The sequence below is a fragment of the Crotalus tigris genome, unplaced genomic scaffold (assembly GCF_016545835.1).
Source record: "Crotalus tigris isolate CLP2741 ecotype Arizona unplaced genomic scaffold, ASM1654583v1 scf7180000024441.2113493, whole genome shotgun sequence".
Classification (NCBI taxonomy): domain Eukaryota; kingdom Metazoa; phylum Chordata; class Lepidosauria; order Squamata; family Viperidae; genus Crotalus; species Crotalus tigris.
The window spans coordinates 986,893-1,013,628 of NW_024100610.1; the positions used below are offsets into that span (position 1 = coordinate 986,893).

A 26,736-nucleotide genomic window follows, 5' to 3' on the forward strand; every position below is an offset into this window, starting at 1 on the left:
TTGAGTCAACTCATACCAAAGAAATGAATTGCCCCCAATTCCATCTTAAGCAGGATTTGAAATGCAGACATGAGCCAAGTGGGAGTCTTTGCTGGGGTGTCACAAAAAGTCAGCCTTTTAAAACTCCTTGAATGTCAGAAAATAACAGTAAAGTTTTTCCCCCCTCACAGAAATAAACATTAACCCTTTGTGACAAGAATGTACACAATGAAGCTTCTATAAAAAGGGTCAAGGACTAGTTCTAAAAACTCAGCAATTCTTTCAATTTAATGTGAAGGACAGTAAAACAAGGAGATCTTACAAAAGGTCTTTTTGGCTACCCTTTGAGATTTGTAGGCTGCTTCCTTTGGCTTGATGCATCAAGTGTAGTAAATCAGCCAGTTCCTGAAGAAATACATCCTGAGTTTTCCTTATAAGGTTTAATTCCCACACTAGCCAACCAACAGATGAAGAGCAAGTTGACTAGGTTTCCACATTATATTAAGCCACAATGTCTTTGTTTGGTTGTGGCTTAATGTGTGTGAACCCAACCACTGCTTATGGATAAGGGGGCAATGTATGAATCTAGCCACTGTGGCTTAGTTTAACAAGCCATGATTAAAATATATCCAGCCAGTCCATTCATATTATCAGAATATAGTCCACAGTTTCTTTCTTCTCTATCAGTCTGCTTTGAATCTGTGGAGACAATGCAGGGATCTAGGACTATAGAAAAAATCTCTTCTAGATTAAAAGGTCCAGGAAGAAGGTTTGATTGCAGCTGCACCAAAACAGCTCATGTGCTGCTTTAGTCAATATAAATTACACTAAAAGAGCATATGTTTTGGAGGCCTAGGATTAAATTTCCTCTGTTGCTATATTGGAGTATCTAAAAACCTTTCAAGTCTACTGTTTGTGAGCTGAAATGACCAATGGTTACCTTCCTTCAGTATGAGGGAACAAAATCCCGCCGACTGGTGCATAAAAACACAAAATATAAGAAAACCAAATATAAATTATTAACCATGGAAATGATGAGAAATTGAAGTATTTGTGCTTATTTAGTTTATACCCATTTGATGCAGATATTAACAGGAACTGTTGTTCAACTTATTTGGAAGGATATCAACCTGGGGTAGATTTTTCATTATTGTATCTTTCTAAATGTTATACAAAGAAGGCTCAGAAACAGCATATCTGACTGAAGGCCCTGACTGAAGATGCTGGATTTGCAATGTTCAACAGGTTTTTCTTCCCTTTTGATCTCATTATCCTTGGTTTATTCTCCCTGTCATTTCTTTTTTTAACATAAAACCATGCATTATTTCAACTTCTCTCTGATCCCTGTATATTTCTTTTTACATGTCCTTAGCCACAAGGCAGGAATAAAAGACTGTCAGACATTAACTTTATTCTGCTTGGGGCCAAGCTATCTGGGAAGGTGGACAATAGCTGCTAAGAAAAGGGCAAGGTGTAGGGAGTGGAGCTGATAGCGTTTCCCCAGCTGCCTTTCTTCTCCACTGAGCTCAGCAGGTTGAAGGCAGTGGGCCGGCAGCCAGACACACCCAATTCTTTCAGGCAGTAAAATGATCCTTTCTCTGCCCCCAAGCCAAACCCAGCTCTTTCTAATAGATAAAAAGGAAAGGAAGTGCTAGCCTGCAGGTTCAGAGGGACTTTTTAACTCCCCTGAGTCTAGCTTGCTGTTCTTCCCCTCCTCATCTGTAGTTTGCCAGATTATAAACCCCTGTTTGAGCAATCATGTCGCAGATGACTTCATTCAGTTCTCGTTCAGCAACTGCCCCTTCTAACTTTTCCCAAGTCCGGATCAGCTCTGTTTCTTCATCGCGTGGAATCAGAGGGGGTGGAAGCTTTAGGAAGCCAGGTGCCTTTGGTAGCACCAGTTTGTATAACTTGGGCTCCAGCAGCAGGAGGATTGCCCCGTCCTTCTCTGTCTCACCTTCGCTTGGATATGGCGGTGGTATTCAAGAAGTCACTATTAATCAGAATCTCTTGTCCCCACTCAACCTGGAAATTGACCCAACCATCCAGAAGGTACGCAAGGAGGAGAAGGAGCAGATTAAGGTCCTCAACAACAAATTTGCATCCTTCATTGACAAGGTGAGATATCAGCCTTTTTGTGATATCAAGAAATTTCTATAAGCCTTAGTGGATTGCAACTGTATTCATAATGCTGTGATATTTCATTGCTTTTTTTTTTTTTGCAAGGTTAGGGATTCCTCCAGGCTAACTACCTAAGCTGCATTCAAGGAGATACTTGATTTTCACCCAGATAACTGGGATTTAAACTGTGATGGCTCTTCTTCTTCTTCTTATGCCATATCTGTTATCGGACATTGATGATCATGTTGGCGATCCTGTTTTTATCAGCAGCCACACGAAAAAGTGTTGCTGAGTTTTGTCCAAACCAATCCCTTAGATTTTGAAGCCACAATGTTCTTCTTCTGTCTGGACCTTGTTTGTGATGGCTCAGTGACTCTATACCACATGATTGTTCTTAATAATCCCTTGATTAAGGCTGGGTATGGCAGGATAGCAGGCTTTTGAGCTGATCTGTAAAAGATGGTATATTTTCATAATATTTTGTTCTTCCCATGTTGTCAGGATGGAGGCTAATAACATTATACACACAGGGGGAAAAGGAGAGAGATCTCCCAAAGTTCAAAATTATTCCGGGGGTCATACTCATAGCTATGAGTGCACACATCTTAATAAGTAATTACACTTGATATGTTCTGTAACATTTTTTGCTTGGCTCTTAAGTGGCCCAAATGTCTTGTTTTTATATTTGTGCACTGGAGGTTGCAATGTATTTGAGTTAATGACAAAGGGAAAAAAAAGGATGGATCCCATTCCATGATGATTTTATCTCTATATACCCTTGCTCACCTTTTAAACTCTTCTGCGTATTATCTTGTTCCTGGGAGCAGCTGCACTGAATATATATAGGGATTCTGAGTAAGGATACTGGGGAGCATATTGTCAGATATCTACACAGAGATATCCCATAAGTATTCATCACAAGCCATCTATATACCTTGATGCCATTTGTGCTCCTTGTCTACTAGTTCTGGGTTGGGTTGGGTAGTTAGCCAAAAGCCAAAGCTCTGAGCCTATGAAGTAATTGTCCACTTACAACCATTTGTTAAGGTACTGTTTGAAGTTACAATGACACTAAAAAAAGTGACTTATGACTGGTCCTCACGCTTATGACCATTGCAAAAACCCCACAGTCATGTAATCAAAATTCAGGAGATTGACAATGGTACCAAAAAAAATAGAATATTTGTAGCTCAGGGTTGAAATGAGGATTACTTAGTGTCCCTCAGAGCTTGGCAATGGGCATGTATTTAACAACTGCAGCTTGCCATAGTTATACTTGCCATTTGCGACCTTCCCAGATTCAATGGGAAAAGCCAGATTTGCTTAACGACTGCATGTTTCACTTAACAACCATAGTGATTCACTTACCAACTATGGCAAAAAAAGTCAGAAAATAAGGCACAACTTACTTATTCACCCCTTTGCTTAGCAATTGAAATTCTAGTCCCAATTTTTGTTGTAAATTAACATGTCTCCTGAAATGTTATAGCCCCTATTAATGTAGTTTATTCATTTAAACATTAGAGAACAATGTGTGTGCATGAATGAATCTCTGCTTAGCTATAAAACTGATCAGGAAGTTTCTTTGCTGGAAACCCAAGTCTGTAACCTCCCTCAGTTCTTAAACCAATGAAAAGAAAATGCAGTAAAAGGCAAAGCAAACATTCCTGAGCTCTTAAACTGTGCACCATGCAAAAACTAAATAAATATCACAAGTTCAAAAAGCTTGTAAAACGGGCAACTAAATTCAGGCATGTGTTTTACGCTGACCTGTGGCTAAAAGGCTTTCTTCAGACCAATCTGCTAAAACAAAGATTTATCCATAGAATTTTTCTTCCTTTGCAGCTTCCCTCCCTCCCTAGCTACTTAATATTGTCAGATAATTCATTCTTTTACCCTTTTCTCTGTATCTGATAGCTGAGGCTATTCAGGCTGGTCATTTTCTTCTGATTTTGTGGCATTTCATGTTGTGCTGGTAAAACAGTTATTCTTTAAAATGCACTTGTGGGTATTTGTCAGGTCCGATTCCTTGAGCAGCAAAATAAAATGCTGGAGACCAAATGGAACATCTTACAGCAGCAAAAGACCAGCACCCGGAACAACACTGCACCTATCTTTGAGGCGTACATTAACAATCTGCGGAGACAGCTAGACAGCTTGCAGAATGACAAGGGACGGCTGGAAGGAGAACTGAAGAACATGCAGGATCTTGTTGAGGATTTTAAGAACAAGTAATGTATTCATAACGGTTTTTGTGAAGTCTGGGAGGCTCCAGGTGCCTCTTTGCAAAGCATCCCAGGTTTTGCTTTAGGGGAAGAGTATCTAAAAGAGAATTTAGGGTCTAAAAGTGTGTGTGGTTTTTTGGGGGGTCAGAAATTCATGGCAAATTCCAGTTGACCCTATTGAGACTCATTCTCAAACAAATGTGTATTGAATTGCAAATAAGCAATATGAACTCACAGGTGATTGAAATAAGCCCTGGAGACATTAGCAAAGTGTATTTCAAGCACATGACATGCAGAAATTGAGCTGAGATTATTCTCATGCTATTTGAGATCTGGAAAACTGTCTGTATGTCTGTCTGTATTTATTTATTTAATTTCTAAGCTGGCCCATCTCCATCAAATAGAGACGATTTTTATTTCTTTGTGATCTTCATTTTTGCAACCTAGATCTGGTAATTCTACTATTTAGGTTGCTTCAGACAACTTCTGGCATACAGGGGAAGTATGCAAATAGTTAAGAAAGGAATTATATGGAGGTTCTGCAAGATAAAGCCAAAATATTAGTCATACAAATAAAAACAAATTCAATTTTACGATGCTTTTCCTTGGAAAGTTAATAGGGATCAGATGGGCTTCTTTGGAATCATAAAACATGAAGACTAGAATAGTTGTGGTTGAGCATGATGCGTACATACCCATTAAGATCTCCAGCCTATTTAACCTATTAATTATGAACTCTTAAGACTGGCTGAGTCTGGCCAAAATGGAATCCGAAGTATGACACAGCCCTCTTTGGATGGTACCATTTACTAATTTGCAGAGAGGGAGATCCCATTTAAATCATTCAGTAGACAGCATTAAAACACTTCTGCCTGATGTTCACACATCTCATACAAAAGGCTTTCCAGCAGGTATGCAGATAACTGTAACGGCTTAAAAGATTCATTTGCAAAAAAATTCTTCTGGTATACAGTTTCTGGAGGTGCAGAAATGTGGGTGTTAAATAATTGCTTTCATCTACCTGATCTCTGCATGTATACTTTATGGGCAGAGACAGGGAATGCTTTGTCTACCTTTCTACCACGTATCCTTGATTTAATGGTGTAAATGTCCTGGAGCTGTTTTCTGCGTGGCATTCTATAGTCTAGAAAGAGAAATTGCTAGAATCCAAGGGGGTTGCTATATATTTAAAGCACAGTATTAGCCTAGATAGCTGGGTCACCCCATTTTAGTTTATGTATTCTTTACAAATCTGATGCACTCTTAAACCAAGATTAAATAAAGCAATCCTTATAATGATAAATATCCTTATAATTTGATCTATGAATATCCAAGTTATATTAATATGCATATATTCCATAGTAATTATGCTGCTGAGGTGTATCTTTATATGTAGCAATATTCTGCAGCCTGGCTTGTGACATTTAACAGATAATTTATATTACTGTTACATGAGCCTAGGAAAATGTTTGTTTAAGGGAAGAACCAGTCGTCTTGAATCAGGCACAGTATGGAACAATTGATGCAATAGATTCTTCATGGGTTCTACTTGGGCATAACTTTTTTTCATACTGGTATTTTATTAAAGCTGCCCTCTAAAAATGCTGATAGTAAGGCATTAAAACAGGCTTTAGAAAAGCCAGCAATACTTAGAATATAAAAGTGAGAATAAATATGGAGGTGTTTGGGGGGGGGGGGAGGAAGCCACTGTGTTTTCTGAGGGAGTGATATATTCTTATAATTTGGCTCAACACAATATCTTATTGTGTGATGACAGCCTCAACTACCTCTAATCCCCAGTAACAGACACTTAGATAACACTGCATATGCAAAATTTATGTAATATTCCACCACCTGCCAGTTTTATGTATGGTTGTTCCTTAAAATTAATGGTACCTGTAAATTATGGCTTAGTCAGGCAAATATTATTTGCAAATTCTACCTTCAGTTCTGCGGAGTCCAGCCTCTAATCTCATGACCACATTAGGAACAAATCTAGGAACTGAGAAGGAAATCCTTAAAAAAAGATTCTGATCTCTTTCACAAAGTATGAATGACAGCCTACTTTTGCCTCATATAATGGTGGAAAAGTGATTTGGTTGTGAGACGTTTAAGATCAAGCCAAGATTGAGAGGAATCCCTGGCTTAAATGGAATCTCAGAAGGGCCCCTGGGTTCCTTTGGGCTACAGAAAAGACATAGTTGGATTGAGTTTTACTGCTTTGTGAAGTTTGGATACTACTCTCAAAAATTGGATGCTTTTAGCATGTTTGATGGCTTGATTGTTTATGAGCCTTTTACTTAGCTTAGAAAATCTATATAGTTATATTTAAAGTCAAATTCCTTTCTAAAGAATTCAGAGCAGGGCACATAGCTCAAACACAAATCCTTGTTTTGTCTTCTCAGTGTTCCTACTCAGTGTTCTTATGAGGTAGATTTTACTGAAAGCAACCAGCGAGTGACTTAACAAATTGTATGGAAGATTGAGGATTTTGAGTGAGTTTTTTCTCAGTCTGTGTCCCATACTTCAACTATTGCATGATTATCCTGATGTGGCAGACCTTGAACTTAGGACTTTTTATCTCATCTGTGTAATTTAAGGGTATAATAAATTATAGCCTAATTCTTCCACATTAGGAGCAATTTTGAGTGGAAATCCCTCCCATGAAGGTCCTGGATTAATTTCTCATGCAATCGGTCAATACAAAGAGCATGCTAGCAAGTGAAAGGTCACTTTTTTTCTCCTATCTCTTGACAAAGGACTGTTGAAAAAGGGAGTTGGAGGAAGGAAGTTTAATATTTTATCTGCTGATAGCTCTGCATTTTACCAAGGAGCACACCTGCTGTTATTCAGAAAGCCCCCATGGAGACAAAAGAGCAAATGGTGTGAACTCGTGTGAAAAAGCCTCTTGCTGAACCTATGTAAAAAAGCTCTTTGCTTCTTACAAATGTCCAAGAGAAACGGACTCCTCGCCTATTTTGCCCAACCGGCCACACCTGTAGTGTTTAAGAAATAGAAAGTTGGCACGCTAGCTTCAATAAGAATGGAGATCAAACAGAACTGATAAACTGCTTGAGGGTGTGTCTCTGTGGAGGAGAAAAGTCAATAACTTTTAACGGTTCCCAAAGGGCAGACAAGTTACAATATGGATAGCTGGAGAAAGGGAGGAGCAGCCTGAGTATAGGCCTTAACTAGGCTTTCTTAATGACTGAGGGGCACCAACCCCTTACATATGTAGTAGGGATAGTTCTTTGTGTGAGAGCCCAATTGTGCCATAAGCAGCTTAAAAAGGCCTTTACTTTTATGAACTCCAGGAATTTGTGAGAGAGTCTGTTACAGAATATTCTCTGCATCTGCTTCAATTTACAATCTCCACAATTTTTTGCAATGAGGAAGAGGAATGTTAAGTTTCAGGAGTTTCAGGTTCTTCCAGGAAAGAACAAATTTACAGATTTGAGAGGTCTTCATGCCCAAAAGGAGAGTAAGAAAAATAATTATATGCAGAGCTCTCCTTTCTTTGTTCATCCGTTTAGGTTTTCCAGTTCCAGCTAAAAACAGCCCAGGAGATAATTTCTACCTTTTCCTCATTTAATGTATTCATGGCCCATGCTCACAGAACCCAATCTCAAAAAAGATAAACCAGGTTTTTTAAAAGAAAATATAATTAATGATGGATTGAGATCTGTGTGATATAAGCACACGCGCACACACACACACACACACACACACACACACACACACACACACACACCTTCTTCCATCTGGTAGAAAGGAGGCAAAAACGAAATTGGAAGTGAAATGAAGATAAGAAGAGCTGTATTGGACAGGAAGGGAAAAAATGAACAGAGTGAGCTTAAGCTGTAACTATTGTGTATTGTGGAAAGGGACCACACTGCAGTTCTCAAAAGTCCACTTTTCTTATGAATTCATTTTGTGTCTTTGAAGGCTCTGCCTATCTACAATACAAGACTGTTTTAATTGTCATACACCATGTCAAAGATGAATACTTTTTAATTTATTTGAAGCATGACTGTGCACTTAGCTGTTGTAGGTTAACTGGCCAGTCTTAATGATAGACGTGTCCATTTTTTGTGTTTTGAGTAGGTGACTTATCCTTGTTTATTGTTTGTTTGTTTGCTTGCTTGCTTGAAAATTGTTGGATAAGGAATCAGAATTCTTGCCAACCACACCCCAATTTCTGCCATTTCTATTAACCCTAACTCAACAGAGCAGAGAATCTAATTTTTATAAAGGCAGAATTGTCAAGGCTACAGTTCAGCATTCTTATTCCATTCCAAAGGCAATCTGGCTTGCAAGCACTCAACCTTCTTTGCAAAAGCACTGTATTCTCTCTTCCAAATTCACACATAGTTTTCAGAAATAAGATACTGTTGTTTAGAGCAGAGATCCCCAACCTGTAGGCCGCAGCCCACTAGTGGGCCATGAGGGGTTTGCAACTGGGCCCTGGAAATGGCCAGCGAGTGTGTGTGTGTGCAAGTGCATGCTCATTTGCACGAGCAGCGGGCAAGCATGTGCGTGCTCCCTTTGTGTGAGTGTCAGGTGCGCGTGCATGCTGCTCATGCAAATGGAGCTGTGTGTGCACTTGCCATCCTCTCCACCAGTCCGGAAATGTTGGAGAACTCTGGTTTAGATCATTCATTTGAGAATGAACATTCCAAGTTATCTATTGCATTTCTGTTTGATAAACTTATGCCTATTTTGTACAAGTTGGCAAATATTCAATAGGCCAGATAGCAGCTTTATCCACCTTAGTAGCCAATATCTACCAGATCATGAACTATTGGAACTGAAAACATATCTTTATTTTAGTGGGAGTGCAGTTCTACTGAGAAAGATGACTCAAGTGCTTTGATATAAAGCAGCTTGCTTTCTGGTAATCATATATAATTTGGGAATAAATCCCCTTCAGTACAGCACAACTTAATCTTACAATAAGCAGACATACAGTATCTAAGCTTGTCATCCTAGATTTAAATGTCCACAGTCACAATTTGACTTCCCAAACTTGAATGTTTAATATGAAGAATCCTGTTAAAAGATAAATTTTCATTTTCTAAAATAGTGTGGTGGGGGAAGGAGACCTGATTAGTTTTAAAAGGAGGGGCATCCCATCATTGCTGCTAGGGTTACATGAATTTACAATTTCTGTGATGATTTAATTCATGAGCCTATTTAAACCACCTGTCTCTTCTGCATTCCTCATAGGTACGAAGATGAAATCAACAAGCGCACCACTGCAGAGAATGATTTTGTTGTGCTCAAGAAAGTAAGAGTCTATTAACCTAAATTTGCGTGTTGTGCTATAGCTAGCAGGGTTTCAGGTGTGAAAAGGATTTCACTAATAGAATTTCTGTAGCATTATGTGCAGGATAGCCCTTAAAACAGTATCTTTAAAACAATTGAAATGGATCAGAGTAGAAATTTATGTCAACTTATTAAATTTATTAGCACTACATTGGGATGTAAAATTTTATTTCAGTGATGATGTCCAAATGTCAAATGTATTGAAATTTAATAGTAATTATGGAAATGTAAACTTTTGGGTAGCATCTGTTCTTGTCTATACACACACACACACAAAATGATGGCATTACCTCAAACTGCCAATCTAAAGGGCCATCTATTTATTTTCAAAAAGAAAAAAACCTGTGAACCTATTAAAAATAAGTTGTCATGGGAATAGACTTTTTTAATGTCAGGTTTTTATTTCTGTGCAGAGATTATTTTCTCATGGGAAATATTAACTGGGGCAACCTGTCATCTCCACTATAAAGTGGATATTCCATATATATGCTTTGAACAGAATAAAAACTGAATTTAATAAACATTCCAAAAGGAAGATTCTTGCAAACATTAGCCCAATTTTTTTTTGAAGCATGTGAATGACAGGAAGAGTTAAAAAAAATGCATTTTTAAATCACTAAACACACTGCTGCAGTCACCAAACTCCTTAGAACACGGGTGTCAACCTTGCCACGTCATGTGACGTGTCGTGACGTATCGTGACTCTTTTTGCATTGCTGGCATTGGGGTGGGCGTGGCTTCAGTATGATGAAACCGGACCGGCAGTTTGACACCCCTGCCTTAGAAGGATACTTTTTTTTTTTTTTTGCAAATTGGTTTCATTCATTCATTCATTCATTCATTCATTTATTCATTCATTCAAAAAGCTGTTGGATAGCCCTGATGCAAGAATTACATTGGGGTATAATAAATGTAACACCTATCCCATTAGTATAGAGTTACAGCACTAAAAGCAGGGTTTTATATTATGCAGACAGGCGTTTCTTTTTATTTGTATACAAAGCAAACAGATGAGACGGAAGAGGAGAAGGATAAAGGATACACAGCAAGGATAGGTGACCTACCCAAGGTCAACTGAGTCATCAATATGGACAAGACATTTAGGGACGGTCTACAATACATATTATCTGAAATGGATTACTTGCAGCTACCTTCTTTCCCTTAAGTAGTTTATTACAGGAAAAGGAAATTTATTTCTGAGCTTGACAAAAAGGAGAAGACAAGTGCAATTGCAATTAAAACTAGAAAAGGAAAGGATAAACTTCTCCTTCCCACATGCAGTGGACTCAGTTCTAATTGTGCCTTTAAATAATAATGATTAAAAAGCCACAGTAGCCTGGTGTGTGTTCAATATCACATGTAAGGAGTGCCTGTGGATTTTAATTTGCTAGTCATTGCCAATTATAGAGGGCAGTCTCCCACTTCGTTTCAAGAGCCATTGAGGCAGAGATGTCCAAAGATGTTTCTGCAGTCATGTGACCAGCATGATGTCACAGAGTGCTGTTACCTTCCCACCAAAGTGGTACCTATTTATCTACTGCAGCGGTTCTCAACCTATGGGTCACGACCCCATTTGGGGTCGATCAACCATTTCACGGGGGTCGCCAAACAAGGCGATCCGCCATTTTTCCCCCTCAGGGGGCGATGCCGCGCATGCGCGCTGCGCATGAGGCGATGCCGTGCATGTGCGCTGCGCATAGGGGTGCTGCCGCACATGTGCACTGCGCATGGGATGATGCAGCGCATGCGCGCTGCACATGGGGGCAACGCTGCACATGCGCGCTGCGCATGGGGCGATGCCGTGCATGGGGGCACCGCACATGCACGCCGCACATGCACGCCGCGCTGCACATGCGCGGCACGTTTGTGTGACGAGGGTCGCCGTCACACAAACGTTGAGAAGCGCTGATCTACTGGCATTTGCCTGCTTTCAAATTGCTAAATTGGCATGAGCTGGGACAAGTAATAGGAGCTTACCCTGTCACACGATGCTCGGGTTTCGAACCCGGGCTGTTGATTTTCCAGCTGACAAGCCCAGTGTCTTAATCATTGAGCCATCGCACCACCCCAGTATCGTGTGTACATTGATGCTAAATCATTCTGACAATTTCATTTTAAGGCAGGGACAAGGATGATTAAACCTAGCAGCAAAGAGATGAGATTCTCTATTACATTTTTGGTTTTTGCCCAGGGTAGCAATCTCATCCTTTCTTTATTCTCCATTTCTCAAAAACATAAGTTGCTTTTTTTCTAATGGTTTCTTTTAGGATGTTGATGCTTCTTACATGAATAAGGTGGAGCTGGAAGCCAGAGTGGATGGGCTGACAGATGAAATAAATTTCCTGAGAGCGCTTTATGAAGCAGTAAGTAAACTTTACTGTCATTTTCCACAGTCTGGTACTGTTCAGATATGCTGGTTTACAACTCCCAGTCAGCAAGAAGCATATCTGGAAGATGCAAGGCTAAGGAAGAATGTTTGTGCTATTGCTCTCCATACAGAAGACAAATTAAGTGATCCTTGTGAAGAATGTATTTAAATATTTACATATGACCTGTTAGCTTGTCGTGGTCAAAAGTTGGAAAAGTTGGCATGGTCAGAGAGATTGAGCAAAGGATTTGTTTTATGAAGGGAGAGGAAGAATTAACAGAAATAAAGATTATTCATTAAAATAAAATATGTAACTTAGCAAATAATAAAGATAAACATTCTGTAATGACAGTATTCAGCTTCAGCATCTCACAAAAAAGAGGAAAATTAAATTCTCTCATAAATTTATTCAAGGAAAACTAAGGAAGGTCATTTTCTTCTAGCAGAAATTTAAATATGCAGATGTAACAATTGTAATCAAAGAAAGCAAATTATGGTTCTCCATTACATTTGAGCCTTGAGGAGTATTATCTTCTCCATTGTTAAATATTGTCAAAAATATATTGTCACTAATATTGATCCCAAATTATTTGATCCCTAATGTAATCACTCTGTGTGGGTAGGTGAATTTATTTGCTGAATTTTTCATTAGAAATTTATTTTCTCAGTATTGAAGAAAATAGGTTCAGACAGAATTCCAGTCTGCTTGGAATCCTATTTTTAACTGAGTTTATATTACTATGTAAGCCAAAATTTAATTTGTTTAGTTTTGACATTTTTTTTATCTGTTTAAATTTATTGGCTGCCAAACTCCAATTGCTTAATGTGATGTGTGTCCCCAGACATTGTAGTTTATTCAACAAACCATGGTTAAGCAAATGATAATTTAATACAACATGCAAAGTGCACTTACAGCAATCTTTTGATTAGATTTAACTCCATCCTTTGACTGGGTAGGCTGCATTTTTAAACTAAAATGTATTTTTCAAGGATAACTTTGCTCAAGTGAAGAGTGGTTCTATATTCCAAAATTCCACTGGAAAATGCAGTTTCCCCATATAAGTAAGGAGCCTCAAAAAATTAAATTCAAGCTTGACATGACATTGAATACAAAGCTGTTAGAAATTACAAGCACTGGAATTCTACTGATGTAATCATCTATATTTACTTATCATTGTTCTGACTCCCTTTTCTCCATAATCTCTAGGCTATTTGTCAACCCTGTCACAATTTAATGAACAAATGCCTCTGTAGTGGAAACCTTAAACTCTTGCTAAATATATCAAGTCTCACATGATTCTTTTGTGCAATAGTTGGGGTATCAAAGGAGTTTACAAATCCGGCTATTTTAATGAGTTAATATTGTTTTTCTGTATATGTGTATGGCACAATGAGCTTAGCTTGCATGAACAGGAGAAAGTTGCTGGCACTTGTTCATTGACACTATTGCCAGGTCTTAAATGGGGTTTTTGTTCTCATTATTTTCTGTGTTTAATAGAACTCATGGAGAAAAAACCCATATCTTCCATATATAGCAATGTCTTGTGTTTATAATTCAATGTACATGTACATTGTACATAATACAAAGTACATGTAATTCAATGAATACTGAGCTACCATTTTGATCCTAATCTCATGAAAAATTGTAGCAGGAAGCTTGGTTTCAAAAGCTATCTCATTCCTCTCTTTAGACTTCAACTGTTGTGTTGCTATACACCCTCACCAGAACAACATAGGAAGGGCAGCAAACAACAAATGTCTGGTTTTTTTTTCCCCTGTCAGGAATTGGCTGAATTGCAGAACCAGGTCTCTGATACATCTGTTATCCTCCAAATGGACAACAATCGGAATCTGGACTTGGACAGCATCATTGCTGAGGTCAAAGCTCAGTATGAGGAGATTGCTAATAAGAGCAGGATGGAGGCAGAAAGCTGGTACCAAAGCAAGGTGAGAATGGCAGAAAAAGATGGGTTTACAAGGGAACCACTGGGTGATATCCAGTAGATCATTTATAATGGCTTACTGCTATATTATAATTTTCAAATATATTGCAAATGTTTAAGAAAGCCACTTCTAGGTACTATATTGGATAGCTGCCTGCAAATGAACCTCAAATTTATGATTAATATGGATACTTTTTATTACCTTCATAACATATTTGGAATCTCTAGCTCCAACATGTTTAATCTACTCCTTTGAGTAGAAGCTGTAATAATATCACCATCAGTTAGCCTTTTTCTTCGTTATGACTGTCCATTTTGCAATGCCTGTTGGATGAAATGTTCAGGAAATTTCTCAAATAAGCTATCAGACAAATGTGTACATAACACTGGAAATACGTGATGGAGATTGATGTTATTTGTGTCCTGTCCTATACCTTCTGAATATTTCCTAGTTTTCCACAAACTGTCTTAATAGTCATTTATCCTCTTTCAGCTCACTCTCCCTCCTAACCCTTTCCCCCAATTCACACATGCATACCCCATTCAGCTGAAGAAATTTACTTGGGCATTTTGTATTTGTCCTTCTAGCCTCAGAAAGGGATCAGTTGCTACTTGGAGCAAAGAAGATATTTCTTTTGTCTTTTCATAGAAAACAATTCTGAAACTTGAACATTATACAGAGTTCCAGGAAGTGACAGGGAACTGAGCCTAGGCAGGAGCCTAGGAGGAGGAGGAGAAGACTAGCAACCTCCCTTTATATTTTCAACAGCATATTTTCTGCATCTTTCATTAATTTTAGTTTGAGGTCTTGCAAGCCACTGCTGGAAAGCATGGAGATGACCTGCGGAGCACAAGGAATGAGATTGCAGAGATTAATCGCACAATATTGAGGCTGCAAGCTGAGATTGACAGTGTGAAAAACCAGGTGAGTAAGAGAAAAAAATACTAGTTCTCTCACTGCAAAAAACTACATGGAGAATCAAGGAATCAAGGAGTGTGATAGAATGCCCATGCACAGTTCCAACAGCCCAACTCACCATCCCACTTATGACTTAAACCCGTACAGGAAATAGACAACAGCTAGAATTATATTGTTGGATTTATGGTTTCTTTTTACAGTAAAGCCAGATGTATCGACTTGCTATTATAAAGGACAGCAAGAAAAAGCTGGCTGAGATTCTATTGTAAACCTGGCTGGAGTCAAAGTTCTTTTGGTAAAAGCAAGGTTGATAGGTTATGGAGAAATTGGAGCCCTTTATATCTGCTGAAACATAAAAAAGGCGGTGGGGGGGGATCTGGCCACACATCTGTCTTCTTCATTTTGGCCCTCATCTACCTAAGTGTTGAGTTCATGGTGTTTCAAGCCAGAAAACCCTCCTTTTTTTCTGTTTGGGCAGCTTTGTCAGTTTGTTGACTAAATAGTATATATGTTAAAAAAAAAAAAACCACAACCCCCACCTATTTATATAATTGTGCTACGGTTGCCTGCAAGGATTGGATATTTCATGATAAATTAAATAGACTGTTTACACAAAAGTGAGAGCTAAGCTATTGTGAATCATTCTCCATAATGTGTGTTTGGCTTTAGGGCAGGGAGACTTAAGCAAACATTAAAGGAGAAGCAATGCAAACATAGTGACCCAGGCAAATTTACCTCTAAATGATGAATGGAGATCTGAAGTCCAGATGCTTAGCATTACACTTTTCTTCCACGCCCTGAGAATAGAGGGAGTGGAGCACAAGGAGTATAGCACCTAAAAATTTCTTGTATAGCAAATTGCTAGTAGTTTTATCTCAGATCAGCAATGTAATAAATGATTGTGGCACGAATGGTGGGCAAAGGGCAGATAACTAGAAGATTTCCCCCCCCCCCATCCTTTTTCCTTTGAGACAAGGTGTTGCTATTTTCTGACCCTACTGAAGGCATTTTATCTTTCACTCGTCAACGCCAGGGCAGATGATGATGAACTGCTGACCATGAAGATTTGCACAAGTCATTTTGGAAGCACTCCTGCCAGAGGCCCATTTTTTTGGCATGGAGGGGAGAGTGTCTCCCTGTGTGTTGTTCTCAGGCTAAGGAACATGCTCCCTTGTGAACATATATTTAAGACAGACATTTGATTAATGTTGATTCTCATATTAATTTTAATGCTGTGGGTCACATTTCTTGAACTCCTGACTAAATTATTGTGGTTGACTGTAGTACTCCAGGATTGCCAAGCAAAAGTATTTCTTGACTTATTGACTGGAGGGGCCACGAATTGGGTCTGCTCTGGAAGGGGGGAAGAGGCATTGCCACTTGGCTGTGGGCCCTTCTCCCCTAATAAATCAAATCACAAGTATTCTGCTAATGATGTTTGTGCATTGCTTTAAATAAAGGTAAACCTTTTGTTTCCTCTCCAAAGAGTTCTAGTTGACTGAATTATGACCACTAGCACAAGTTCCTCAGCCCTGTTTTACAAAATCCAGATTTTTGGCTTGTTTAGTGTAATCTATTTTTGCTCTGCCGGGGGCTTTCCTGATCTTCAGTAGGTAGTTTTCCAAATGTTTCAACCTCAATTCTTTGTACATTACTTGATGAACTACTTTCAGTATACAATGCAGACATTGTACTGCTGACCCATGGCCTCCTCCCCTCCCCTTTTCTTTTTCTTCTTAAAGACACAGCACTATTTGCTGGACTTTGACCTAGAGGGCATTGTATCACAGTACAATATCAGTTCAATGATTGCAGTGACTTCTAAAAAGAAGTTAATGCCTTCCTGTTCTATGGGATGAATATGATCTGCCCTAGCAGAAAAATTAGGAGATAGAATCGATTGGAGCTCCCTTTACTTTCCAATTATTTCCCCCCTTGTTTTGCAGAACTGAGAAGGAAAAGATGAAAACAGGGTTGAATAGTGAATCTATAAAGAAGGCTTGAAACCCTCTACTTGCTGAAATGCTTTCTTTACAGCCAGTAACTTTACAATAAAAATTTCTTGGATTTTTGTAAACTGACCTAACAGGTTCAGTCTTGCCTTGGCAGCTGAAGCCAACTTTAGATTTTTTTTTTTTTTTCTGGTCATAGTTAGGGATTTGGTCTGAATGTATTTCCTGTAAAAAAAGTAGCAAAAGAAAAAGAAAAAAGAAAGGATGAATGGATTTCCCCCTACGATACTCATTTCAGCTATGGCTTTGGAATACTTTTCGTTTTCTCCTCCTCTGTATTGAATGCCATGAAAAGGCAGAAGATCTGAGTAATTCTGTCCTCTTGGTCTGTCTTTCCAGCGTGCCAAGCTTGAAGGTGCCATTGCTGAAGCAGAAGAACGCGGTACGTTGGCTGTCAAAGATGCCAAGGCGAAACTAGAGGAGCTGGAGGGGGCCATGAACAAAGCTAAGCAAGAGATGGCCCTCCAGCTGCGTGAATATCATGAGCTGATGAATGTCAAGCTGGCTCTGGATATTGAGATTGCTACTTACAGAAAGCTGCTGGAAGGAGAAGAGAGCAGGTATGTGACTGGAAATAATATTCTGATCATGGCAGCAACTTTACTAAGGCTGCAGTGTTCAGTCAAGGGGTAACGTAGATTTTTTTTTAAAACCAATCAAAGTTTTATGTCTCCGCCCATATTATATATAAAATAAGTATTTATGATCAGGCATTTACTTTTTAAAAATGGTTGTTTTTTAAAAATCCCTATTTATTTATAAATACATTTTATAAATAAATTTATAAATAAATAAATAAATTTATTAGCTACCCATCTTACCACAGGGTAACTCTGGGCAGCTTGCAATCAAATTTTTTTTTTTGTGTGTGTGTGTGTGTGTGTGTAGTATATATATGTACATATATAGTATGTATGTATGTATGTATGTATATAATATGTGTGTGTGTGTGTGTGTGTATAAAGTATATAAACTATATATTAACTGCTAAAGTCTGCTATGTATTACTCTGTATATTTAATCCAATGTTACCTTTCATTAATTGAAACTCGTATGGTGAAATGGTTAAGATTAAATGAATCATGAAGGAGACCTGTGCTTTGTCCTTTAAGCTTATCCTACTCGTATTGTCTCCAATTAACAACAATAAAGGATTGGGTGGGGAAGAATCATCTCTTGGATCATTAATCTCATCCAATAGAGTGGCTCTGATCTTCTTCCTAAGGCCAGTAATGTACATTAATTAAAACTGGCAAGAATCAATTAGCACTCTCCTCTGTATATTTTATATTAATAATGTTTTATTTTCTTATTGCCAAGACTAAAAACTTTCAATTAGAAAAATGATTGCTTTCTTTTTTTTAAAAAAATTGCTTCTTTGCTTATTTCTCATACAATAGATTGTCTGGAGACGGAGCTGGTTCTGTAAGCATGAGTAAGTTTACTTCTTATTTCTTGACTTCTTTTCAGTATATATTAAACCCCAGGGACCACATCCCTTAGGGCAGCAGTTTATCATTTCTCCAAGATGAAAGCCCCCCTCCCCCCCGACTTTGAGTGTGTGTACAGGCATTCCTCACTTAGTGACTGCCTTATTTAGTGACCATTCAAAGTTCAGTGTTCAAAAATCCCCTTAGAGACCAGTCCTCGCATTTATGAACTTTGCAATGTCTTTCTGCATTTATTTTCACTTATTTAGCCCATACCAAATTGTCCTCAAACAGAAAGAACCCCAATTCAGCTGAATGAAGCAAAGGAAAACTGGAAAATTATAAGCATAGTCATGGTCACGTTATTTTCACTTAGTGATTACCTTGCTTAATGACCAAGTTGCTGTTCCCAACTGCGATTGCTAAACAAGGATTACCTGTAGTTATAGCTGCATTCCAAGAAGTAGAAGACATAGCTAGGAAAAACACTTAGATTTAATTAAAATAAGTATAGAGATCGTTTGTTTGTTTGTTTGCCGCCTATCTCACTGTGGGGCTAATAAAAAGGAAGAAAATGAAAGCAGTGTAAAACAATAGAACAATACAGGTAGTCCTTGATTTACCAGCATGATTGAGTCCAAAAATTATGTTGCTAAGCGAGACATTTGTTAAGTGAATTTTGCCCCATTTTGCGACCTTTCTTGCCACAGTTAAGAGAATCACTGCAGTTGTTAAGTTAGTAACAGGGTTGTTAATCTGGCTTCCCCATTGATTTTGCTCCTTAGAAGGTCATAAAAAGTGATCACATGACCCAGGGACACTACAACTGTTATAAATTTGAGTTGGTTGCCAACATCTGTATTTTGATCATGTGACCATGGGGAGGCTGCAATGGTCGTAAAGTGTGAAAAATGGTCATAAGTCACTTTTTTCAGTGAGGTTGTAAGTTAAGTACAACCAAAATACATTGATTTGATAACCAGAAAGATGGATGGGTGGAGAGCCTAGAGCAGGGGTAGGCAACCTTGGCTCTTTTATGACTCATGGACTTCAACTCCCAGAATTCCTGAGCCAGCCATGCTGAGGGGAAAGGGAGAGGTTTCCAAGCTGAGCCATGCTGGCTCAGGAATTCTGGGAGTTGAAGTCCACCAGTCATAAAAGAGCCAAGGTTGCAGACCCCTGGCCGAGAGCAAAGGGGAGGAAGGTGGAGTATGTCATCAATCCAGCAGCCCCCTCCAGTGTGGAAATTCCCCATTTGGTCCCCAGGCCAACAGGCAGAGCCAAGTCTTCAGGCTCTTCTTGTGGGAGGTTGGGGATTCTATAATAGATTCTATAATAGGAATGCATTTAATAATTTCATTTTCTATCATGTTACGTATCACATTTTGATAACTTGGAGCAATTTCTTGGGGCCATACTCAAATTTATGCTCCTTCGCTTTAGGGTGTAGATAGAAAGAACAAGCTAGGGCTTTTGTGTATTGAGGAAACAGAAATAAAGGATAACATACAAGATGCTATCTTCTGTTTTCATAAGAAATATTCTGAGTCGGGGTTCAGAAACAATTTTGCCATTCATATCAAAAGCTTTTTAATGAAAGGTAGATTGAAGAATATGTATTTATATATATTTTTTATCTAGCCCTACTATAAGTCTCCTGGATTCATAACAATGGCAAAGAAAATAAGCGTAATGAATATGCTTCATTCTCAGTTAATTCACATTGTCAATCAATCTTGATAGATTAAAGAAATGGGCTGGAACAGCAGAATGAAATTTAACAAGAGTCAAGAGGCCAGGATAGGATGAGAGAAACCTGGCTCAATATTAAAAATGTAATATGTATTTAGAATGATCAAAAATGGAATCAGAAATAGTAGTGAAACATCACTGCAAAGAAACCAATTGTGCATTTTAGCCAGGTCAACAAAAGTATAATTTCTAAATCATGGAAAACAGTAGTTCTGCATTGGTCAGATCGCCTTTGAATACTATCTGGGCACTATACTTCAATAAGGATTTAGCAAAGGCCAGTGAAAATGATCAGATGATTGAAAACTAAGCTGAATAAAAATATATTGAAGAAACCAAGCGCTGAAAAGGTGGGATACGGTAGCAGTTTGAAAATACTTAAACCAATGCAAAGAAAACCAAGAACTGCTTCCTCTTATTCCAGAACAGAGGACATAGAATAATGAAACTCAGTTACAGGAATGTGTATTCTGGATGAATATTGGCAGGCAGCCATCTTTATAACTTGAGGAAATATCTATTAGATTATTTGTAGTTTTGAAATCAACGATGCATGATCAGTTTCAATAAAAAAAGGATTTTTTGGCTGCCTTATCCTGCCTTAGTCAAAGAAGATAAGATGGTGAATCAGGGATCCCAGAATCAATGTGGTTTCACCACACTGCCCTGTTGCAAGTCAGCCCACTCTATATGAGCTCTCTGAGAACAAGGGAATCCAATTGAATGGGATAGCAAGAGTAACTTGGCCAAAATGGCCAAAATCCCCTTTTGCACATATGAAATTATAAATTAAATGGCCTCTGCTGAGCCATAGTTAATGCATCCACTCCCTTCAAGGATCAATGTCTTGCTGTTGCTGGCAGAGTATTTGTTAGAACATTCCAAGGTGTCTCATTCTTTCTGCTAAACATGACGTGCTTTTTTGTATACTGCAGCCCTGCTCAGCTCCAGTGGTGGTGGTGGTGGTGCATACAGCAGTGGAAGTGGTCTTGGCTATGGTGGAGGATTTACTCTGGGAAGTGGAATGGGCAGCGGAGCCCTCGGTTTCACCTCTGGAGCTGGCTCAGGCAGCCTGAAATCGACATACAGTGTGACAAGCACATCCAGGAGAAGCATGAGAAATTGAAATAAACAAAGAAAGAGTCATCACTGAATAAAAGAAATGTCCCTTCCTTTCCTTGCAACAGAAAAAAAAAATTGGGCTTGGGGGAAGGGGGTTGTTTTTCCCCGGCACCCCAAAATGGCCACAATATCAAGCAGTGGTGATACAAATTTATAAATTCAGGAGCTCCTCCCTACTTTCTTTAAACAGCCTTAATTCTCTTCTTGTCCCCGCTTAGACCAAGGAGAACTTTGCTGTCGATTTCACTGACAGCAGAGCAAACCTTGGTCAGAAGTGTCCAGAAAGTAACCATATGCTCTGGCTTTGATGTAGAAATGTGCTGCATTTTCTTACCTTTGCAGATTTTTATTGGGAGTGGCGAAGGAGTTAAAGACAGAAATAAAGTTGAGGCTATCTTACTTTTCTCCTAAATGGTATTCTTTCGTGATTCTTTTAATTTTTCTTCCACATACACCAGATTAAGAAGAATGGACAATTATCATCCACTTTTTTTTTAAAAAAAAAAAGTTGATCAGGCCCTTTGAATTCTTGAGATATCACTGCCAAGATAATTATTTAAGGCCGAAGTGGAGAGAAGGCAGGCAATCAAATAACTTATAGGATCCATAAGGTAGAGCTACAGTATATGCTGCCATTAAGAAAACAAAGAAAAAGTTGTTCCTCAGGAAGTTCACTAAAGTAATAGTTACACATTGTTGCATAAATTGGGATTCTATGAAAACAGAAACTTTTCTATGCCTAGTAGCTATTAAAAAGTCTTCAAAAATAATTGATGTGGATAAAGTCTTCCCATCTGGAGTTCAGCCACCTCTTTATGCTGAGTTGTTAAAGCTGCCCAGGAAGTGACCTGTAGTTAGGTCCTTGTGGTGGTATTAGCTTCCTTGAGAAAGGGGGTAAAGTTCTTCCTACAATGAAAAAAGTGGTGATGTATCTCCTCCTCAACAAGCCCTTGCTGGTCCCAATAGTTCTGGACAGCTGCAGTCCAGTCTCCTAAAAAAGGGACAGTTGTTTAAATGACAGACATTGGAGGAAGCAAATGATCTGGATCCATTTCAATCAGGTTTCAAGCTAGAATAAGTATGTAAACAGTATTGGTCATGCTAGTTGATGACATCTAGTGAAGGTGGGATGAGGTTGGTAAATCCATCCTTGTGCTCCTTGATCTCTCACCTCTCATGGTTCTTCTTAACGTGGTCAGTTCTAGTTAGTGTTGACCGAAGGGATTGAATCCGCAGTCTCCCATTTATGGTGTGCCTCATGGTTCAATATTCTCACCCCTCTTCTTTAACTTCTACATGAAACCATTGGATGATTTCATCCATTGACTGGGGGATCTGATATGATCAGTATGCAGACAATATCTAGCTATACATCTTGACCCTGGGTCATCCAGGTGATGGTGTTAATGTCATGACGCAGTGTTCGGAGGCTGGATTTGGATGCAGAGAAATAGACTCTGATTCAAATCTACTAAGACTGTGGTTATTTGGACTCCTGGATCTGAGGATTTTCCATGTTTAATCTTGAATGAGGTTGCACTTGCCCATTTGAGACTCTTGTGCCATCTGGAACATATCCAGAACTTATAGCTCTTGCTCAAAGGGCAGGTAGCAGCTGTGGTTGGGAGATCCTTTGCACCGGTCCATCTAGTGCAGGAGTAGGCAACCCAAAACACTCAAAGAGCCACTTAGACCCATTTCCCACCAAAAACAAAACACTGGGAGCCGCAAAACCCTTTTGATATCTAAAATGAAGATAACACTGCATATATCCTTTTTTATCTTTATTATAGGTGTGTGTGTGTGTGTGTGTGTATGTATGTGTGTGTGTGTATATATATACACACAGTATATATATATATATATATATATATATATATATATATATATATATATACACACACACATACATACATACACACACAGGTAAAAAAAAGGATATATGCAGTGTTATCTTCATTTTAGATGTCAAAAGGGTCTCTCTCTGTCTCTCTCTCTCCCTCCCTCTCTATCTGCCCTTGGTCTGCCACTCCTCTTCCCCCACTCTTTCTCTTTCTCTCTTTCCTCTCTCTCTCTCTCTCCCTCCCTCTCTTTCTCTCTCTCTCTTTCTCTCCCCCCCCTCTCCTATCTGCTGCTCACCTGGCAAGCTTCAAGCTGTTGTCCAACAAGCTCAGGGGTAGGCAACCTCGTCTCTTTTATGACTCATGGACTTCAACTCCCAGAGTTCCTGAGTCAGCCTAGCTGGGCTAGCTAGCTCTCTCCTGCTCTTCCTGCTTCCTGCAGAGACGTAGCAAAGGGAGGAGCTCCACCCAGTAAGCTTTTCAGCTCCTCGGAGAACACTGTGAGTGCCCTCTCTTTTACACATACACACGTGTGCGCGCGCGCGCACACACACACACACACAAAAAAACACAAACACACACACAGACATAGAGAGAGAGAGAGAGAGAGAGAGAGAGAGAGAGAAGCAGGGAAGCGCAATTGCTTCTCTCTGTCTCTGTCTCTCTCTGCAAAGGCAGAGGAGGCTGGGAGCCACAGGGGAAGGCTCAAAGAGCTGCATGCAGCTCCGGAGCCGCAGGTTGCCGACCTGTGATCTAGTGCATCATTTCATTCATTCATTTTCATTCATTCATTCATTCGTATGTTTATATAACTAGCCACTTTACAATTGCAAGTGGGCAGTTACAAAGAGTTACTGTACATCCAAATAAAACAGACAAAATAAGAAAAATATCTCCATAAATAGAGAGGATGGTATGGTGTTTCCGAGGACCAGATTGCAACAGAGAGTGCACACTTTCTGGGTCCTGCAGGATGATGCATTTTAAGACGGAATCTGGAGCATGCACGTCCTGCTGCAGACAGACAGAAACAATTATTAGAGAGAGGTGGCCCCACAAATAACCTGGTCCCGTGCCAGTAGTGTCCACTCCTAGAGTAGGCAGCCCTTCAGGCAGCCACTCACATCGGAGTCATTTCATTAATGGATTACTGCATTGCACTGTATATGGGGCTGTCCTCAAAGACCACTTGGAAGCTACAGTTGATCTAATATGCAGTGACACACAGATATGGAATGGGACAATTTATTGGAGCCAACTCGTCTTGGCCAAGTTGCAGTGGGACAATTCACTGCAGGACAAGTCAACAATTCAAGTATTTAAAGTAATTAAACATTATTTTAATTTTTGTCATTCACATTTCATTTTGTCCCTCCTTTTGCATCCTTTTTTAATAATTCTATTCCACTATTTCTTCGACATTAGTGTAATTCTTGTCTTACGGAGAGTTGTCCCATGGCAAGTTGGCTATGGTGAATTGTCCACAGAGAGTTGGCCACGGCGAGTTGGCCGTGGCAAGTTGGCCATGGTGAGTTGGTCATAATGACTTGGCCACATCGAATTGGCCGTGCTGAATTGTCCTAGACCCCACAGATATGCCTCTTTGTCACTGCTGCTTTATGAGCTGTGTAGGTTATTACTTGGCTTCTAAGTTCAATTCAAGGTGTTGTGGAATCACCTATAAAACCCTTCATGGCATAGGGCCAGCTTATTTGAGCAACTGCCTATTACCAATACTGCCTGCCCAGTAATATCAACAACAGTGATCTAATGCCATCTATCAGGACATACTATAGAGGTGCACCTTCTCTATCATGTGCCTGCCTTTTGGACTAGCCTTCTTCCCAAAAATCCATCTGAATCCCATCTTGCAAGAGTTCCAAAAGTCCTTTAAAACCTGGCTTTGCTTGGGGCTTAGGTAAGCTGTTGAGACCTATAACCCCCCCATGGTTTGTGTTTGTTTTCTATAGACATACATATTTATTTTCCTTTCTTTACTTTTAAAATGTAAATTGCTCAGATCAGCCTCTAAATCCAATCAGTTAAGCAATCTTGGTGGAAAGATTGCTGCAAGCACATCTACATATACACCAAACACATTCTCACCGAGAGACACACTTATAGGCACTTGCAGGTTTTTTCAACAGTTAGAGACAAGAAAGTTTGAGTAAAGGAGAGTCCCAAGACATAGTAGTGAGTTCGGGAATTAGAAGAAAACTGCTTGAGATTGATTGGCCAGAGCTATACTGGATGACTTAGTCTGTTCTGTATTAAGATAGTATCAAGAAACCCCTTTTATGTATTATTTAGCAATGGATGGAGTTTCCAAGCTTTTTGAGAGAAGGGCAAACACCATCTCTTTTTGAAGGAAAAAGTTAATCAGTTAAAATGTGTCATTATCTCACTGTGAGTTTTTAGCTTTTGTCCCCTAATAAATTTTTGCTGTTAGAATGGGAGAGAAATCAACGTTCTCACATTATTTACGGGAGCTACTTAAATACCAGTGACTCCATTGAATTTGATCACATACTCTTGGCTCTTTCCCTTCATATTGTTTATCCTCACAACAGTCCCATGAAGTAGGTTAAGAGAAAAGCAAGATAGGCAATATAGTGCTGCACGTTGCCATGGAAACTGCAGGACTCCCAAACATCATCTGGAGAACAATACAATTAAAAGATAATAATAAAATGGCAAAAAAGCTTGCAAATTTGCCATATCTCACAATAACCTGCACATAATTTCTAATATGATATGAGATTTAGTGGTCTTGTCATAAGGTGACCAACTTTTTTACAACAAAAAGAAGGACACGAATAAATTGAAGAAAAAAATATCGTAAATAAAAGAAACATTGTATTTATTGTATTTATAATACAGAATACACTATAATATGATAAATGCATAATAAAAAACAGTTGTAACAATAACATTTTATATTGTAATTATGCTTACATACCTATTAATTATTTAAATGAGTACTTTTCCATTGAATGAATATTTTTGTCAATGTATCATCTTCTAACAATACATTGGAAATATCTGAACAAGAAATATGCTTCATATTGAATTTTACAGCAAGTGCTGCAGCTAGAGTATCAACATTCAATTTCGATTTCTCACTTGTCCAAAAATCTACATGGCTGGACTGTGCGGGGGTGGGCGGCAGAAGCAGGTGTTGTGAGCCAGGTGCTCCAGGATGGCCACGTAGGTGCGCAGGGCAAGGTGGTGGCAGCGCAGGTCAGCACTGCGTAGACCACCAGCTGGCGCGGCCCATGGAAGGTCAACTGCCCGCTGCGCCCCCGCCCACAGCTGCCCCGCCAGCACCACTGCCCTGCCATGGAGAGCCGGCCCCGTGGCTCGCAAAGCACCAGCCACACCGGCTCCAGCCCTGCAACCACCCCCCCAGCTGCCCCCCAGCACCACCACCCACCCTGTGTATCCCCATAGAGCCGGCCCTGCGGCTCGCAAAGGCAAAACACCAGCCACGCCGGCTCTGGCCCTGCAGCCGCCCCCCCAGCACCACCGCCCACCCTGCACATCCTCATAGAGCCAGCCCCACGGCTCGCAAAGGCAAAGCACCAGCTGCCCCAGCTCTGGCCTTGCAGCTGCCCCCCCCCAGCTGCCCCCCAGCACCACTGCCCACCCTGCACATCCCTGTAGAGCTGGCCCCACAGCTTGCAAAGCACCAGCCGCACC

At 39.5% G+C, this 26,736-nt stretch overlaps 1 protein-coding gene across 1 annotated transcript; it reads left to right on the plus strand.

Moving 5' to 3' along the window:
• The first annotated feature begins 1,615 nt into the window (after positions 1 to 1,615).
• LOC120302929 (keratin, type II cytoskeletal cochleal-like) lies at positions 1,616 to 21,608 on the plus strand. The gene is made up of 9 exons (XM_039331949.1): positions 1,616 to 2,097; positions 4,120 to 4,331; positions 9,552 to 9,612; positions 11,918 to 12,013; positions 13,801 to 13,965; positions 14,761 to 14,886; positions 17,232 to 17,452; positions 18,293 to 18,327; positions 21,010 to 21,608. The coding sequence occupies exons 1-9, from the start codon at positions 1,738 to 1,740 to the stop codon at positions 21,198 to 21,200; spliced, it is 1,467 nt and encodes a 488-aa protein (XP_039187883.1). The 5' UTR covers positions 1,616 to 1,737; the 3' UTR covers positions 21,201 to 21,608.
• Positions 21,609 to 26,736: the final 5,128 nt, after the last annotated feature.

What these genes read in the sequence shown, in the direction of transcription:
- LOC120302929 (XM_039331949.1), top strand. Translation starts at nt 1,738, where the DNA reads ATGTCGCAGATGACTTCATTCAGTTCTCGTTCAGCAACTGCCCCTTCT. An exon ending in TGAGAGCGCTTTATGAAGCA is followed by an intron (nt 12,014 to 13,800) that starts GTAAGTAAACTT and finishes TTCCCCTGTCAG; the next exon opens with GAATTGGCTGAATTGCAGAA. An exon ending in AGCTGGTTCTGTAAGCATGA is followed by an intron (nt 18,328 to 21,009) that starts GTAAGTTTACTT and finishes TGTATACTGCAG; the next exon opens with CCCTGCTCAGCTCCAGTGGT.